Source organism: Ambystoma mexicanum, chromosome 9 (assembly GCF_040938575.1).
Source record: "Ambystoma mexicanum isolate Mex_15411 chromosome 9, UKY_AmexF1_1, whole genome shotgun sequence".
NCBI lineage: Eukaryota > Metazoa > Chordata > Amphibia > Caudata > Ambystomatidae > Ambystoma > Ambystoma mexicanum.
The window spans coordinates 745,538,814-745,552,800 of record NC_090931.1 but is presented as its reverse complement, the minus strand read 5'-3'; the positions used below and the strand labels follow the sequence as shown (position 1 = coordinate 745,552,800).

Sequence of the window (13,987 nt, the reverse complement as noted above, 5' to 3'; positions counted from 1 at the left end):
TCACAGTGCAAAATCCTCCAATGCTTGTCCTTCATCCTTGGAGCAGAAGACCTCCTGGAATGATGTACTGCCAAAGCCAGCTGGAGAGTTAGCCCCTGCATACAATGCAACCCCTGCCACGCCATGTCCGAATTCCCCCACATGGAATGTGAAATAGGAGCCCTCGGAACTGCCCTGAGAGGGCACAGGATAGTATGTATGAACCAGCACAAGGAGAAGCCGATCTCAAGAGCGACTCAGCCACTCTAGCGCCACCAGAATCCTCTCCAGCTCAGAGTCCTGTATTTCATTCAGTCCCTTGGGATGCAATGATGGAGGAGGAAAGGGATAGTTTTGCCACGGGCCAGGATATCGTCCTGGCATCCACTAGCCAATACCACGGACAAAGTAACAAAACCGGAGCAGCTGAGCAACTTGAAAAGAGACGAACAGACCCAGTACCAGCATACCGATACTCCTGAAAATCAGGTAAAACACCTTTTGGTGCAAGGTCCCAACACAGGTTTGTATATAAGCCAATGATGATGCGTTGTCTGTCCGCACCAGAACCGCCAACCCCACGATGTAAGAAAGAGCACCACAAGAGCTCAGAAAATCTGCACCTGCATCTCTCAGGTGGAGGAACACATGGTCAATCCATGCCACCAATGCCCCTACGCACTCTAGATCCCCAACATCGTCCTCCCAGACGAGGCCACTGGCATCAATGGCCATTACGTTCAGCAAGCAACAAGACCACTGTCTACTATTCGCTGTCGAAGGGATTAGCAGGAGCTTCATCACACTAAGCAGGATCTTAATACCGCCCAACGCCCCCCTGTTTTGAGCCCTCTGTTGATCCATTTCCCAAAGATGGGCTGGCACCCAAATCACATCCAGATTAAAATTACCCTGAGGTCTACTGTTGCACCGTGAAGGCAATGCTTATCTTGTTCCATTTACAGGGAAACAACACTCTTAAAGACTTCCTGACTTAAGGCGCTCCCTCATTTGGTTTCTCCTGCTTCTGGAATTTCAGTCTTGCCTGTTTTTGGATTCCTTGGACCTGACATGCTTGTTGGTCAGAAATGGGGCCTATTGTGACCATAAGCGGAGTAGACGCAGGATGCGGTATTGGCGAACCCCCTATACCAACAGCATTAACAGTTTCATCGGAATGCATCGATCATGAAAACTCAGAAGCTTTTAGAGTTGAGCGTGATGCTCCATTGTCAACCAAACATGAAATATTTTGGCTAGCAATAACACAAATCAATCGATCCGACTGCCCTGTATGCTGATTGAGTGGTGCAACATGGTCGGAGACCCCTTGGCAATTCTAACCATCGCTCTGATGTGGTGGTGGTGGAGGCTGAAACCTTGTCGTTCTACTTGGCGTGGTTGGCTGTCTGCCTGGACCGTCCTACTGAGGCCAATGTGAACACTCGGCTTTCCAGTGTCCAAACTCTTTGCAGTAGTTGCACTGATCGCTGTACGTATGTGTGTAATACCTCTCTGCAGTTTGCACTGGTTCATATGATTGGGGTGCTTATCTCCCTCTCCTCACACTTCTGGCCTGGGGCGGATCCCTCTGCTCCCCTGTGAAGGTTGTAAACTATGTATCTGCAACGCTATATGTTTGGCTTCAGTAGTTTCTTTCTGTCTTTTGACCTTTTCATGAAAGTGCAGTGCAGCTAATAAAACCACTATCCAAACCCTTGCCTTCCCATCCTATTAGCACTGCCTTAATTCCCTCTGATATGTTAGTTTGACAACCTATAACAAACAGAACCAGCACGGCTTGAGGCGCTACAAGGGCTGCATCAACGATCCCAGAGTATTGTTCAAAACATCGTTTCAAACGCTTGTGACATTCCGCAGGATTTTCACCCTTGTACTGCTTGCATACATTAATGTTAGACCAATCAGTCTTTCAAGGGCACATTTCAGTGATATCTTATAGCAGCCTATCGGTATAGGTTTTCAGGACACTAGCAGTGGCAGGTTTTTCAGCTGACCAGTTTGCATGCACTTTCAGCAGGTTAAAGGCATCTGTGGGCAGCACTGAATGCAACAATTGATTGAAATGAGCGCACGTAGGATGATAAGTCTATTATTACTTGAAGCTCCTCTTGGAACTTAACAGCACCTTCTGGTATCTTTGGGAATCTCTGAACGGTAGTAAACGAATCAGTAGTGCTCCAGGGGGCATGTACAGTAACTAAAGTATCGCCTCCTCCAGGTAACTATCTGAGCAGGAATGGCTGTCCAGTTCGGGAACTCTTCAAATGTGGCTGAGGAAGGCGAAAAGAGTTCAGCTTGTATTTAAGGGGTAAATGGCCAGACCATCGAGTTTATTGGGATAAACTGATGATAGGTTGGCTGTTGGGTGGAGTTTGGACTAGCCGGTTGAAGGTCAGGTGCAACATTTAAAATGGCAGGGTTTTAAGTGTCCAGCATATTTTAGGGAGTTTCCTTTAGCGGGGGCTCCCCTTGGATTACGGGATATAAATTTGTACCCGGCTTCGTGAGTTAGTACCTGCAGGTTGGAGTACTCAGTTTTTAGGGAATTAACTTGCTCCTAGCAGCTTTTCTTGGGTGTCTTTCAGTGCTTGGGTCTTGTACTCAGTCTGTCTCTTGGTAACTTCAGTATACTGGTCTAGATAGCTATCGCATTGCTGTTGATGTTCATGTGCACTTTTTTCTCTAAAGCCTTTCGCAGGCTCGTTATGTTATCCAAGTCAAATGCACCTTCCTGTGGTAAGTGTCTAGGTTACTTGCTCTGTGTATCATTGTGCCATTTATCCATGTACTTGCATGCTTTGGGCGAGTAGTGAGTAAACATGAAGTGCGCTGGACTTCCTTTAGGAGGAAGTGGCACTTGTCTAGACTGGACAAACTGACCTCGACAAATCAATCAATGAATGAACCTTTAATAATGGAGTTAAAATTACCACAATTGAGACAAGAAAATGTACCCTTTCTCTTAGGTTCAAGAACTGTCTGTGTAGCCCCATACCCACATTCAGATAAAACCAACAATTGGCATAGATTGGTACTTCTCCTGTAATAGAAGATAGGAACACTAGGAAACAAATCGTTGATGGTTCCATCATGTGTGATCAGATTCCAATTTTTCCAGCCAGATCTTTTAAAAAAATTAGCTTTGATTTGAATATGTAGTCACATATATCGGGTCTGGACTGGAGGTCTTGAAACCAACCTCTAGAAGAGACGGTCTATCCTTAAGGGCAACATTATCGCAACATTCCATTTTTAGTCCGTGGTCATAACCATGGTCCTCAAACCTTTTAGACATAATGGCCAGTTGCTGGGTAAATTCATCATGGTCGGAAAGAATACGTTTCAGTCGAAAACTGCGAATGAGGCAGATGTTGATTGATCAGCTTAGGATGAAAATGTTCAGCTCTCAAAAGACTGTTCTTATCGATTGGTTTATAGTAAATATTAGTAATGAAGCCTTGTTCATCATGCGCATTATTCATAGTAACGTCCCAAAAATGTACATCAGGATTTGCAACATTCATAGTAAATTGTAGTCCCTGATCAATGTTATTCAGATAAGGTAGAAGCTCAGGCAAAGTGTCCACTGCGCCATACTAAATCCCAAAAATATTGTTGATGTACCGATACCATTTGCTTATGTGTAGTTTTCATATAGGATGGTCAAGGATATGGATAGTCTCAAAATGACAAAAGAGAGTTGCAAGCTGCCCCTCTCACTTTTGTGAGTTTTTCACCTATGGACAAAATACAGGTAAACTCCATTAACTGCAACAAACATCATCTCATTATCATAAAAAATAATGTATTTGTTAAGAATGAGCTTAATAAGAAAACATATAACACAGAAAATTAACAGACATCAATGATCCACGCATTTTATACAAAACAGCTGCCTATAGATGTGCAAAACTACTCACGAAAATGCAACAGTGCAGTTTGGGGTTAGTAACAAAGTGCCTTTTGTGCATTAAAGATATTACATACTCATTGTTTTCATTTTGCTATTCTTAGTCATTTGGGCATAGTCACACTATTATTTTACAGAAATAATTCATTTTTCTGATCCGATAAATGACAAACATATATCTTTAATAGAAGGATTTGTCGACGAACTAAAAGTTCATCCTTCTTTTTTTTAATTGGATCAGTGTTTAGACCATTACCCTGCGGATGTGATTTCTGTTTTTGAGGCTGCTAAGTATGTCGACGCGGGATGTTTCGGTCCTTCAATTAAGATCTGCCCATCCTTTTGCGTTATTGTTCTTTACTTTACATAAAGGCCTTCATAAGGACATGCACTTAATTCACATAATGAAATCCTTTCACTTGACTAACTCTAGAATTTCATATTCATTCTGTAATACAACAAATAAAACCATTAGGTGAGGGTCCTTCTAGTATGAACATTTACATCAAACTTGTCCAAACCACAATGTGCTACTAACCGTAATCTTGTTAACGCATGGGGAAAGCGTTTAATTACAGTGATAATCATATATTTCAATCAATTGTTTGTTTGTTTATTCATTTGTATTGTGCAATTGTCCTTCTTATTCTCTATCGTTTTCCAAATATCATGTTAGTAGTGAAAAAAAACAAATCTTATTTTTTTGATCGTACACACCATAAATAAAACATATACCACCTGGTGCTCTTCTCCTGGCGTCCAATTTTGATTCAACCGTACTTATTTATGAAATCCATCGTCAAACAAATATCTGACCTAATTTTAATTCATAAACATTGCATACATGCTTTTAGTTCATTAAGTTGGTAAGGTAAATGCCCCGTTTCTCAATTCACTGCATAATCCTTATCACGTATCTATTTTTCTATTCGTGCAATTCCGCATAGTAGTATAATGCTAGACCATAGTGTCAGACTTACTCATAACTACTGTGAATGCGCCTCCCAAGTGTTTTCCGGACTCTCCTTCACGGTCTCCCGTCGGGTATAAAAACCATTTCCTTGTTTCTCCGTTGATTTAATCATATGATCGCGGCACATTCTCACTATGTACTGCAGAGGGCAGAATTACTATGAACCACGTAATTGTGTTAAAATTCAGCACGTTTTTGGCAGCCATCTTTAAACATGTTCGATTGGCATTGTAACATTCGTTCTTTCCCTTGGTGGTCACGTACCACGAAGATTTTGCATGAATATACTCAGTCATGCATATTTTTACATATTGAAGTGTCCCATTTCTCACAATCCTTTTATTTAAAAAGCTGTTTCCTGGCTTCTCGCAGAATAACTTTGGTCTGCATAATGGTGTCAGCCTTCTGCATGCTGAACAGCGGCCATCTTTGAACCGTACCTATTTATGATAGTCCGGAAAACACCTGCGAGGCACACTCACAGTAGTTATGTGTAAGTCTGGTAGTCTGATCTAGTATTATAATCACATGGGGAAATGCACAAATAGAGAAATAGATATATAATAAGGATTATGCAGTGAATTGAGAAATGGGGCATTTACCTTACCAACCAATGGTTGCTAATGAAAATTAGGTTGGATATTTGTTTCTGGCGATGGATTTCATAAATAGGTACGGTTGAATCAAAATTGGACACCTGGTGAAGAGCACCAGGTGTTATATTTATGGTGCATGCGATTTGAGAATCCAGGTTATTCTATTTTTCACTACTAACAATAATTATGAAAACGATGGAGAATAAAAAGGATCATTGATTAAAATATGCGATTATCACTGTAGGTTCCACAGCATGAATAAGCGTGGTTTATGAGAAAGATAGGAAAATGTAACGCTTCCCCCCATTTGTTAACAAGATTAAGGTTAGTAGCACCTTGTTGTATTACAGAATTAATATGAAGTTCTAGGGGTAGTCAAGCAAATGATGTCTTTGTGTGTATTAATGTTATGTCCTTATGAAGGCCTTGATGTAAAGTAAAAAACAAGAGCGCTCCAGGATGGGCAGACATTAATTGAAGGGCCGAACACCTTGTGTCGACAGATTTGGTTTTTTTATCCATACCATCCTCAAAAGTGGGAATGGTAGAAATCACACTTGCAGGGTAATGGTCAGCATCCTGATCCAATGAAAAAAAGATGGATGAACTTTTAGTTTGCTGTCAGTCTTCTATTAGAGATATATGTTTGTCATTTATCTGATCAGAAAAACGAATTATTTCTGTAAAATAATTTGAATTGTTGTGACCGATCCCATCTAGAGAATACCATTACAAACAAGATGCCAGTTTTATTTAATTTTAGTCACTGTTTGTAAAATATACCTTAATAAAATATAGTGAACTACATATAGCATGTGGCCTTGGCATCCTTCTTGGTTCAAGGTGGAACCCTATGACACTCCTATTAGGATTTAACTTTGTGCACTAGAAACTCAACTTAACAAAACTTACAATTAGATTTGATTGTTAATCAGTTTGCAAATTACCTAATTTGTGATGTTTTTTTGTTTGTTTTTTGTTTAGTAAAAAGATGCACACTTTTTAAGGACACCGACACCTTGGATGGCTCAAGAATTAACTGTTTTTGCCATGTACCAAACACAGATCTACAGTTTAGGAACATCTGGTCAACTATTCAGGTAAATATGAAATGTCATGCCATTTGTGACACATACATATTTTGATATTTAATGTTAAGATTTCCTAACTTAAAGGTTTTGTGGGTAAACAAAATTGAGGGAGACCCATTCACCACGGAATGCATTCTGCTTCAGTCTAATAAATCCTTTTCTTCGTCTGACCCTTAGGTTGCAATTAACAGCACAGACCCCTTTGTAATTGTGCACATATCAAATAAAGGAAATTGCCAGTCTCCAGAAAATATCTCTGTTTACTTGAAATGTGCACTGCACAACCTTTGGCAGTGGGCAGAATGTACCAAGCAGATTATAAACCTAAATGAATATGATGACGACGCATGCTTCCAAGTGCAGCCAACGGACCCACATTCCTTGTACACGATACACGCTAGAAGAAATGGTAAGTTGAAGAGTATGTCTTTACGATGAAGGGTTTGTGTGCTGAATACTCGACAGTGTGATCCCAATAGCATACTGAGTACTAATGAATGTGGCCCCTTTAGTCGCCCTTTAATGAATACGTGTCAAAATTGAGTCTCTTTCTCAATGCTAAGAGGTGCAGAAACGTTCATAAAATGGTCTGTAATATAACCTCATTTGAATAACTGAGACGTGCTATGATGTTTACAGTTGATATATTTGTTTGTCGTTTATGGTATTATTCAGATCTTTCTGGACAGTTCCTACATCATATTGTGTATTACTGGCCAGTCTTGTTAGAGTCCTCCCTGTTTTGCCGTAGAATTCCTACCATGCCTTGTATTGGCTAGACTAGGTTAGAAATCTAGGTAAGATTGACATGCACAGTATTAGTTTCTTCATGTGTCATCCACTAGTGCCCTGGTAGTTTAGCTGCTTTTACAGCCATCCTTCTGCTCCTACACACGTTTTCAAATGTCGGGCTACCTGCATTCCTCCTTTTTATCAAAACTTATAAATCTCCATGCTTACTTCCCTCATTCCTGTAACTCTTTACATAAAATGTAGTGTTACTTTGAATGCACGCGCAATTAGACACTGGTCATTCTCTGTCTGTTCTTGAGTCAGATTCACCTTAGTGACACCCTTCTTTACCACTACCTATACCCTTTACTTCCTTGACATTGTCATCCTATACACCTTTCTAGACGAGAGGGTTTGCTTTACAGTCGTTAGATGCTGAGGCAAACTGCTCCACTAATGAGACCTTTCCATTATCCAATTCCATTTTTTTAGTAGTTGTCTAGCTGTGTCAACCATTCTGAAGAGTAGGACCAGCCAGGCACTTGTTCATTACAGACGGCAGACTTCTCCAAAGCTACTGAAGCTATTCACCATACCCTTGGTCAAAACATGTGCAAAAATCACATAAGCTAGTGGACCTTCTGTTTAGTTTCACCGACGGGTGATTTGCCAGTTCTTTAGAAAGGTATTGCACATCCCGCTCAACTCAAGGTGTGACACAAGGCCAGTTTAAAAAAAAACAACACATCATCTCAGTACATGCACAACGCTTTCCATAAATCTCAGTAAGAATATCAACCAGAGCCAATATTTGTCAGTGCTATCTAATGTGCTCCGTCTATAATAGGTGCTCCTCCAGGCAAGACCAGATTAGAATGGAAGTAGTAGTCTTCAAGATCAAGCAAGACAAAAGGGTGGCCTATGATTTTGCTTTGGGGAATGGTCGGAGTTGTGTCAATCCCACCAATACAAACTTCTACTGCTCATATGGTGGTGTAAAATCATATAGTAGAACTGTCTGGGTTGCTCTTTGCTTTTCCGAGCTATGATCACTCTATCCTGGTGATGCTAGATCTGGTAATACCATTCTGTTTCTCTGCCTTTGCAAAGAGGCGAGCAATGAGATGAAGCAGTGATCCTTTTCCCCTTGGTAGGACTTTCAAAAGTAGCTTGTTTTTGGATGAGCTGAGCAGGCTCCTTCTATAAAGACTAGACCTTTTTAAAATGTTTTTTTGGGTGATTGGAAGCCAGTGTTGTATGTTTTGCGAGATAGCAGTGTAAAACCTCAGTAAACACTCTAGAAGTTTACCTTGACTCCTCACTCACTATGTCTAGACAAGTGAGCACCATTGCCTCTTCAGCAGCCTACACTACCACGGTCCTCAATGCAGCCAGACCCTTCCTCACCCAAAATAACTGTCTTACCATTTCTCATGATATCATTGGTTCCAAGCTCGACTACTGGAACGTCTTATTCCCATCCACCTCCTCTGCAAATATCCAGAAACTTCAAGTCATCCAAAAAAACACCTTGAGAGCAGCCCTCCATATCCCGAAAAGAGAACACATCTCCAATGCTAGAAGAGAAGCTCACTGCCTTCCCATCCAGGAGCACATCACCTTCAAACCACTATCCATTGCCCACAAGTGCCTCTCCAATACACTGACCCCATACTTTACCCAGAGAATCTCCAAAGCTCACTCCTCAAGACCCACAAGGATCCCCTATACTGATCGACTAGTCGTGCCCAAAGTAAAGAGATGCAAAGCCGGAGGCTCAAGCTTCCCTTACCTTGCTGAGAAACTCTGAAACGACCTCCCCCTCACCTTGAGGGCTGATAAATCCTACTGGATCTTTCATAAAGATCTCAAAACTCTGCTCTTCTCCAAACCCGCAACCCCACTTGCCCACTGCACCTACTTGCCAAACACTTAACCCTTTTACCACCACACTGGTTGATTAACATGTATGATAATGCTTCTCAATTGTGTAACTGTGCTACATTTGTAACGACACCTGTGCAACCCTTGTTTTTATGTGACTAAAAACACGATTGCATGACAAAAGCATGACTTTGTGACTTGTACCTGGAACAGCGCCTCAATGCCTCCAGGTTGTATGTGCTCTTTACAAATGAAATGAATAAATAAAACAAAAGAATTATGTTTATCATGTCCCCGTTATGCCATCTAATTTTAAACTTGCTAGCAGGGATGGAGATATTTTGTTCACTCCAAGTTTCTGGGGCTGAAAGCATACATTTTTCCAGTTAGTATGTAATATCCTGTACACATTCCCTGGCATTTGTGACCTCTATAAACCACTGCTTAAGACCCATTTCCTCATCTGTTTTAATCGGAACAAACGTCAGATTCTACTTTCTCCTTTTTTGGGGCTAAAACTGCATCAATAATTTCCATTGTTTGCATTGATGGCCTGCTTTTTCCCTACCATCATCCACCAATACATGGGACTATCTTATTATTCATCACATAAATATCCGTCATAGTGAAGAATTGCTTTTTGTTATGTTTTTTTCCCATAGAGCACCCATTCACCAAAGAACTGTTTCATAGTATTAATATAACTGAACCACACGTTTTTAGGTTATCGAGCAAAGAACCAGTTATTTCTGTTTGTATGAAATTGCACATTTGAAGGCAGGGGTCCTATGCTAGTGTGGAGGCTCGGATCCGTAAGATCAGACTTTTCCCTCTAATCGTCAGTGGCTAGTTCTTGGGATAGTGAAGAGATTGGAAGAGCTAGATCTTAGTTCACCAGGACTGGGAACTTGGGTGAGGAGGAACTGTAATCTGTTGTATGACATTGATTCAGGAATGGACGGTTGTTGCCGAACAATATGTGATAGGTCACGCATAAGACCATTAACTTGACCTTTTGAGTGCCAAGACGTCAATGGTCTTAGAGAAAATGAGACTGTGTATATCCGTCCCGCAGGCATTCCAAGACTTAATGGCTTCTCCTGTGGCAGCCAATGCAAGACACTCGGAACTGGAGAAGTGTGACTTCCTCAAGGTGGTTTCTATTAACAAGCATTCATCAGCATTTTAGATGCACACGAGCACACACTATGAATGGCACTGGCATAAGTCGAACTGCGACACGGCTGCATCAGCGGTCTGTGGGATAGCAAGGTAAAGGAAGAATCATTTCAATTGATGGACTCGGGAGAAACCAGTACTCACCACTTGCCTGACTGGGTATTTCAATGTGATGAAAGTGGATAGAACTCATTTGATCTATAAATCAATTGTTTTCATTTTTAATTGGTGTTTGGAAGCAGTGGGGCACCTCCGGGTCCAAATCATTTTCAAATTGAGTTAAATCAGCTTGCATTAAATCCATTTTCTATCTTTTGCAGACAAATGCCCAAAAATAGACTTGCAACTTGAAAATTGATTTTAGTCTGGTTTAGTCTGTAGGCTGATGTTTCCTCTGCAAAATACATCTTAATAATGTTTTTGTTTTTACTATTTATGCAGACTCCTTACACCACTCCCAAAATTGATTTCAGAGCAGAATTTTCTTTTTGACTTTCTATGATTGTATTCTAATTTGAGCAGATTATTACTTTACTATACAAACATATTTCTTACTTGACATACAGATAAAAGGGCTCCATCACTTTGTCACAACCCCTTCGATTTTCATGCAGTGTCATCAACTTTAAACGCATCATGTGGTTTTCACTTGGGGTGTACACATAACCTGGTCAGGGTTACCTACAGTGTCAAAACTCTAGGCTTCTGAGCAAGTTATTTCAGTGCCTTCTTCTAAATGCTCATTGAAGGGAGCAGGAGCGGGCTTCTGTGTCTGAACCCTATGGCAAGAGTATGGAAGCATTACTCCTAGGCAGTTCTCTAGATAAGATTCTGAAGTGAGAGAATTTCACTCCTTAAAGTTGGGAGTAAAATGCATTTTTAGGAAGTACAACATTAAGTCCCAATCCCAATGAGAGTATTTTATAAGAGAGGTATATATTTTAACTGTAAAAGAGAAATGTTTTTTGTAAAAAATACACATTTTCACCTAGTTTACTCATGCCACGTAAGATATACATTGTTACCTCTCCATATCGAGCAGTATAACGGTAGTTTCTTCCTGTGGTACTAAGTGCACTACTGGTCCAAACCTATCCTTGCAGCTGCATGGGTGAAAGTAGGGGCACCTGTTCCTATGTGTCTATTGACTCTCCCCCCCCACCCCCTCTGGAGTAGTTTTACTCCCCATTTATATTTGTTGGGAGTATTTGCCTATTTTTAGGGCGTACCGAATGGCAGATTACACCCCTTACATCTAGGGCTGCTCATAGGATGAAAGAGAATGAAAGCCTGTACCAGTCCAGCAATAACAGAATAGTGACTGCCTCCTGAAACAGGAAACAGCACACTGTTAACAAATATGGCACATTGGACAATACTGAGATTTGACAAAGGAAATTGACACAGATTACCTGCTGGAAACCCCATCAGCCAAAGTGTGGACAAAGGAATCACAAAGTAACACAAACCTTCAAAGACATATGCAAGAAAAAACAATAAGTTGAAGTAAGCAAGGTTCAAGACCGAGAACATGAAGTAAGAGTGTTGGCAAGAGAACCGGAAAATAAGCTGAAGAGCACTGAGGATTGGAAACTACGAACTGAAATCAAGGAACTAAACTGAGTGGACAATCTAGGTCAAAATAACAAGGACTTAACTGCAGACTGAATACTCTGGATTGGAATGAATGACTGAATGGCAGACTGGAAATAAGGGAACTACAGACTAAGTGGAATCATGTAATCTAAGGGAAGATATCAAGGGAATCTAACCAGGCATGAAGCAAAGAACTGCAGACAAGAGAACTGTGGGCAGAGCAAGGGGCTAAGGGCACAGGAATAGAGACTTCAGACAGGGGAGCCAGGGGAAGCTGCAGGGTAGAGAGCCAGGGGATGCAGGGCAGGGCAAGTGCTGTAGGGTAGAGTGCAAATGGCACTGGAGCAGGTTCTGGCAAAAGCAGGCACAACAGAAGAGCTTGTTAAGCAATCGCTGTACAAATCAGGAAGGTCTGGAAACATGTTAAATGCAAGAACGATGTGTGCCCTGTAGGCAGCGTCTAATCTGCCCCATTCCTCTCTAGCCCTGGGAATTTGAAAGCAGTAGTGACCTCTAGGGCTTCTGGGAAATGTAGTTCTCAGACAGCTGAATAGAAATAGCTAGGTGTTTTGAACTGGCAAAAGGTGCATTGTGGGATATATTTGATTTGAGTTGTCAGACACTAGTGACCCTTGTGTGTCAAAGCGCTTTCTAAAACAATACAGTATTGGAACAAAGCGCTTTCTAAAACAATACAGTATTGGAACAAGAGCAAGCCACTATACTTTGTGTAAAGTAATAGTTACGTTCAGCAATTTACAAAGGGTATGTAAAGACAGAAATATGCAGGAATATAGTTCAGGATGAATTGTGATAATGAATTATGTGCCCCAGCTAATTAATGAAGAGGCAATTACTGCTTTAGCCAGTGCTACAACAATTACTGAGGCGAGGTAGATTACTCCTGATGCTTTGATCAGCTCTGCAAGAATTAATGACATGAGGGACATCACTCCCGATGCTTTGATCTGCTTTGCAAGAGTTACTGATACACGGGCGATCACTCCTGATGCTTTGGCCAGCTCTACAACAATAAGATGAGGGAGCTTACTCCTGATGCTTTCTTTACTCTCCCCCAAGCCTCTAGTGGGTCTATCATGGTTCCCGTTACCTCTTTCTTCCTGGGACCACATTGGCGGTTCTTCCTGGGACATTGGGGCCTCTCTTCTGCGTTTGTCGTTGGCCGCCGCTCTTGCCTCACTTCTCTCTACCCTGCTTCGGTTCTGCAGAGATTCCGGGTTTAATGGTATCAGCGTTAAGGGACCAACCGGTCCACCTCGCTGAGGTCATGACACCATTAACCAGATTATCACTTCTACATTGGTCGGGCCTCCTTCCAGCTCCCTAGACTTCCTCCGACCTTCCACCCACCTCATCTCGACTGAGGACCTGCTTCTCTGTCCAGCGTCTTGGTTGCCAGGCTTGAACTTCCTGGGCAGGAGCGTTTTCACGCTGGCTTCTCCCTGGTTTCCCTGGTTCCCTTTCGGTCAGTCCTTTGTCTGGTTTTATGGTCAGTAGCTGGGTCCTCCTCCGTGAATCTTACAGATCTTTGGGCTTTCTGGGCTTTCTGGGTCTCAAAGGTAAGAAGGTTAGGGGAGACCACCAGGGGGCACAGGCTAAGCTGGCGGCCTGAGCTTTAGCTCAGCTACCCCCTGCCCTTTCCAAGGTGATTTATGCCAAACTGGGAAGTTGTGCCTTGAATGTGGGGCTTACATATGCTTGCTTGGATGGTGTGATTGGGGTTTTGACACCTGAACGGGACCCAGAGGGCCTTACAGGGCCTCTCGTTGGTGCAGAGCACAGGGCAGCCTGTTGTTGGTGAAGGCGCATCTCGTATTGTGCAGTGGCGGAGGGTGGAAACCGACTTGTGGGCCGACGCTGCAGGTGGTGTGTTGGCCATTCCAGGAGGGGTGCTGCAGGACGGAGATCCCAGCTGAGCAGGTGGGACATGTCCTGGCCCCCGGAGGCCGGGATCTTCAGGTACACTGAGTCGGGGATGGAAGCCCTGGATTGCAACAGGTGA

General features: G+C 42.1%; 1 protein-coding gene across 1 annotated transcript in view; it reads left to right on the top strand.

Moving 5' to 3' along the window:
* NEMP2 (nuclear envelope integral membrane protein 2) overlaps positions 1-13,987 on the top strand; it is a 185,474-nt gene that overhangs the window by 27,628 nt on the left and 143,859 nt on the right. Inside the window, exons 2-3 of the mRNA XM_069615673.1 lie at positions 6,467-6,582; positions 6,751-6,982. Of these exons, the coding sequence (XP_069471774.1) occupies positions 6,467-6,582; positions 6,751-6,982 (348 nt within the window). The remainder of the gene's footprint in view (positions 1-6,466; positions 6,583-6,750; positions 6,983-13,987) is intronic.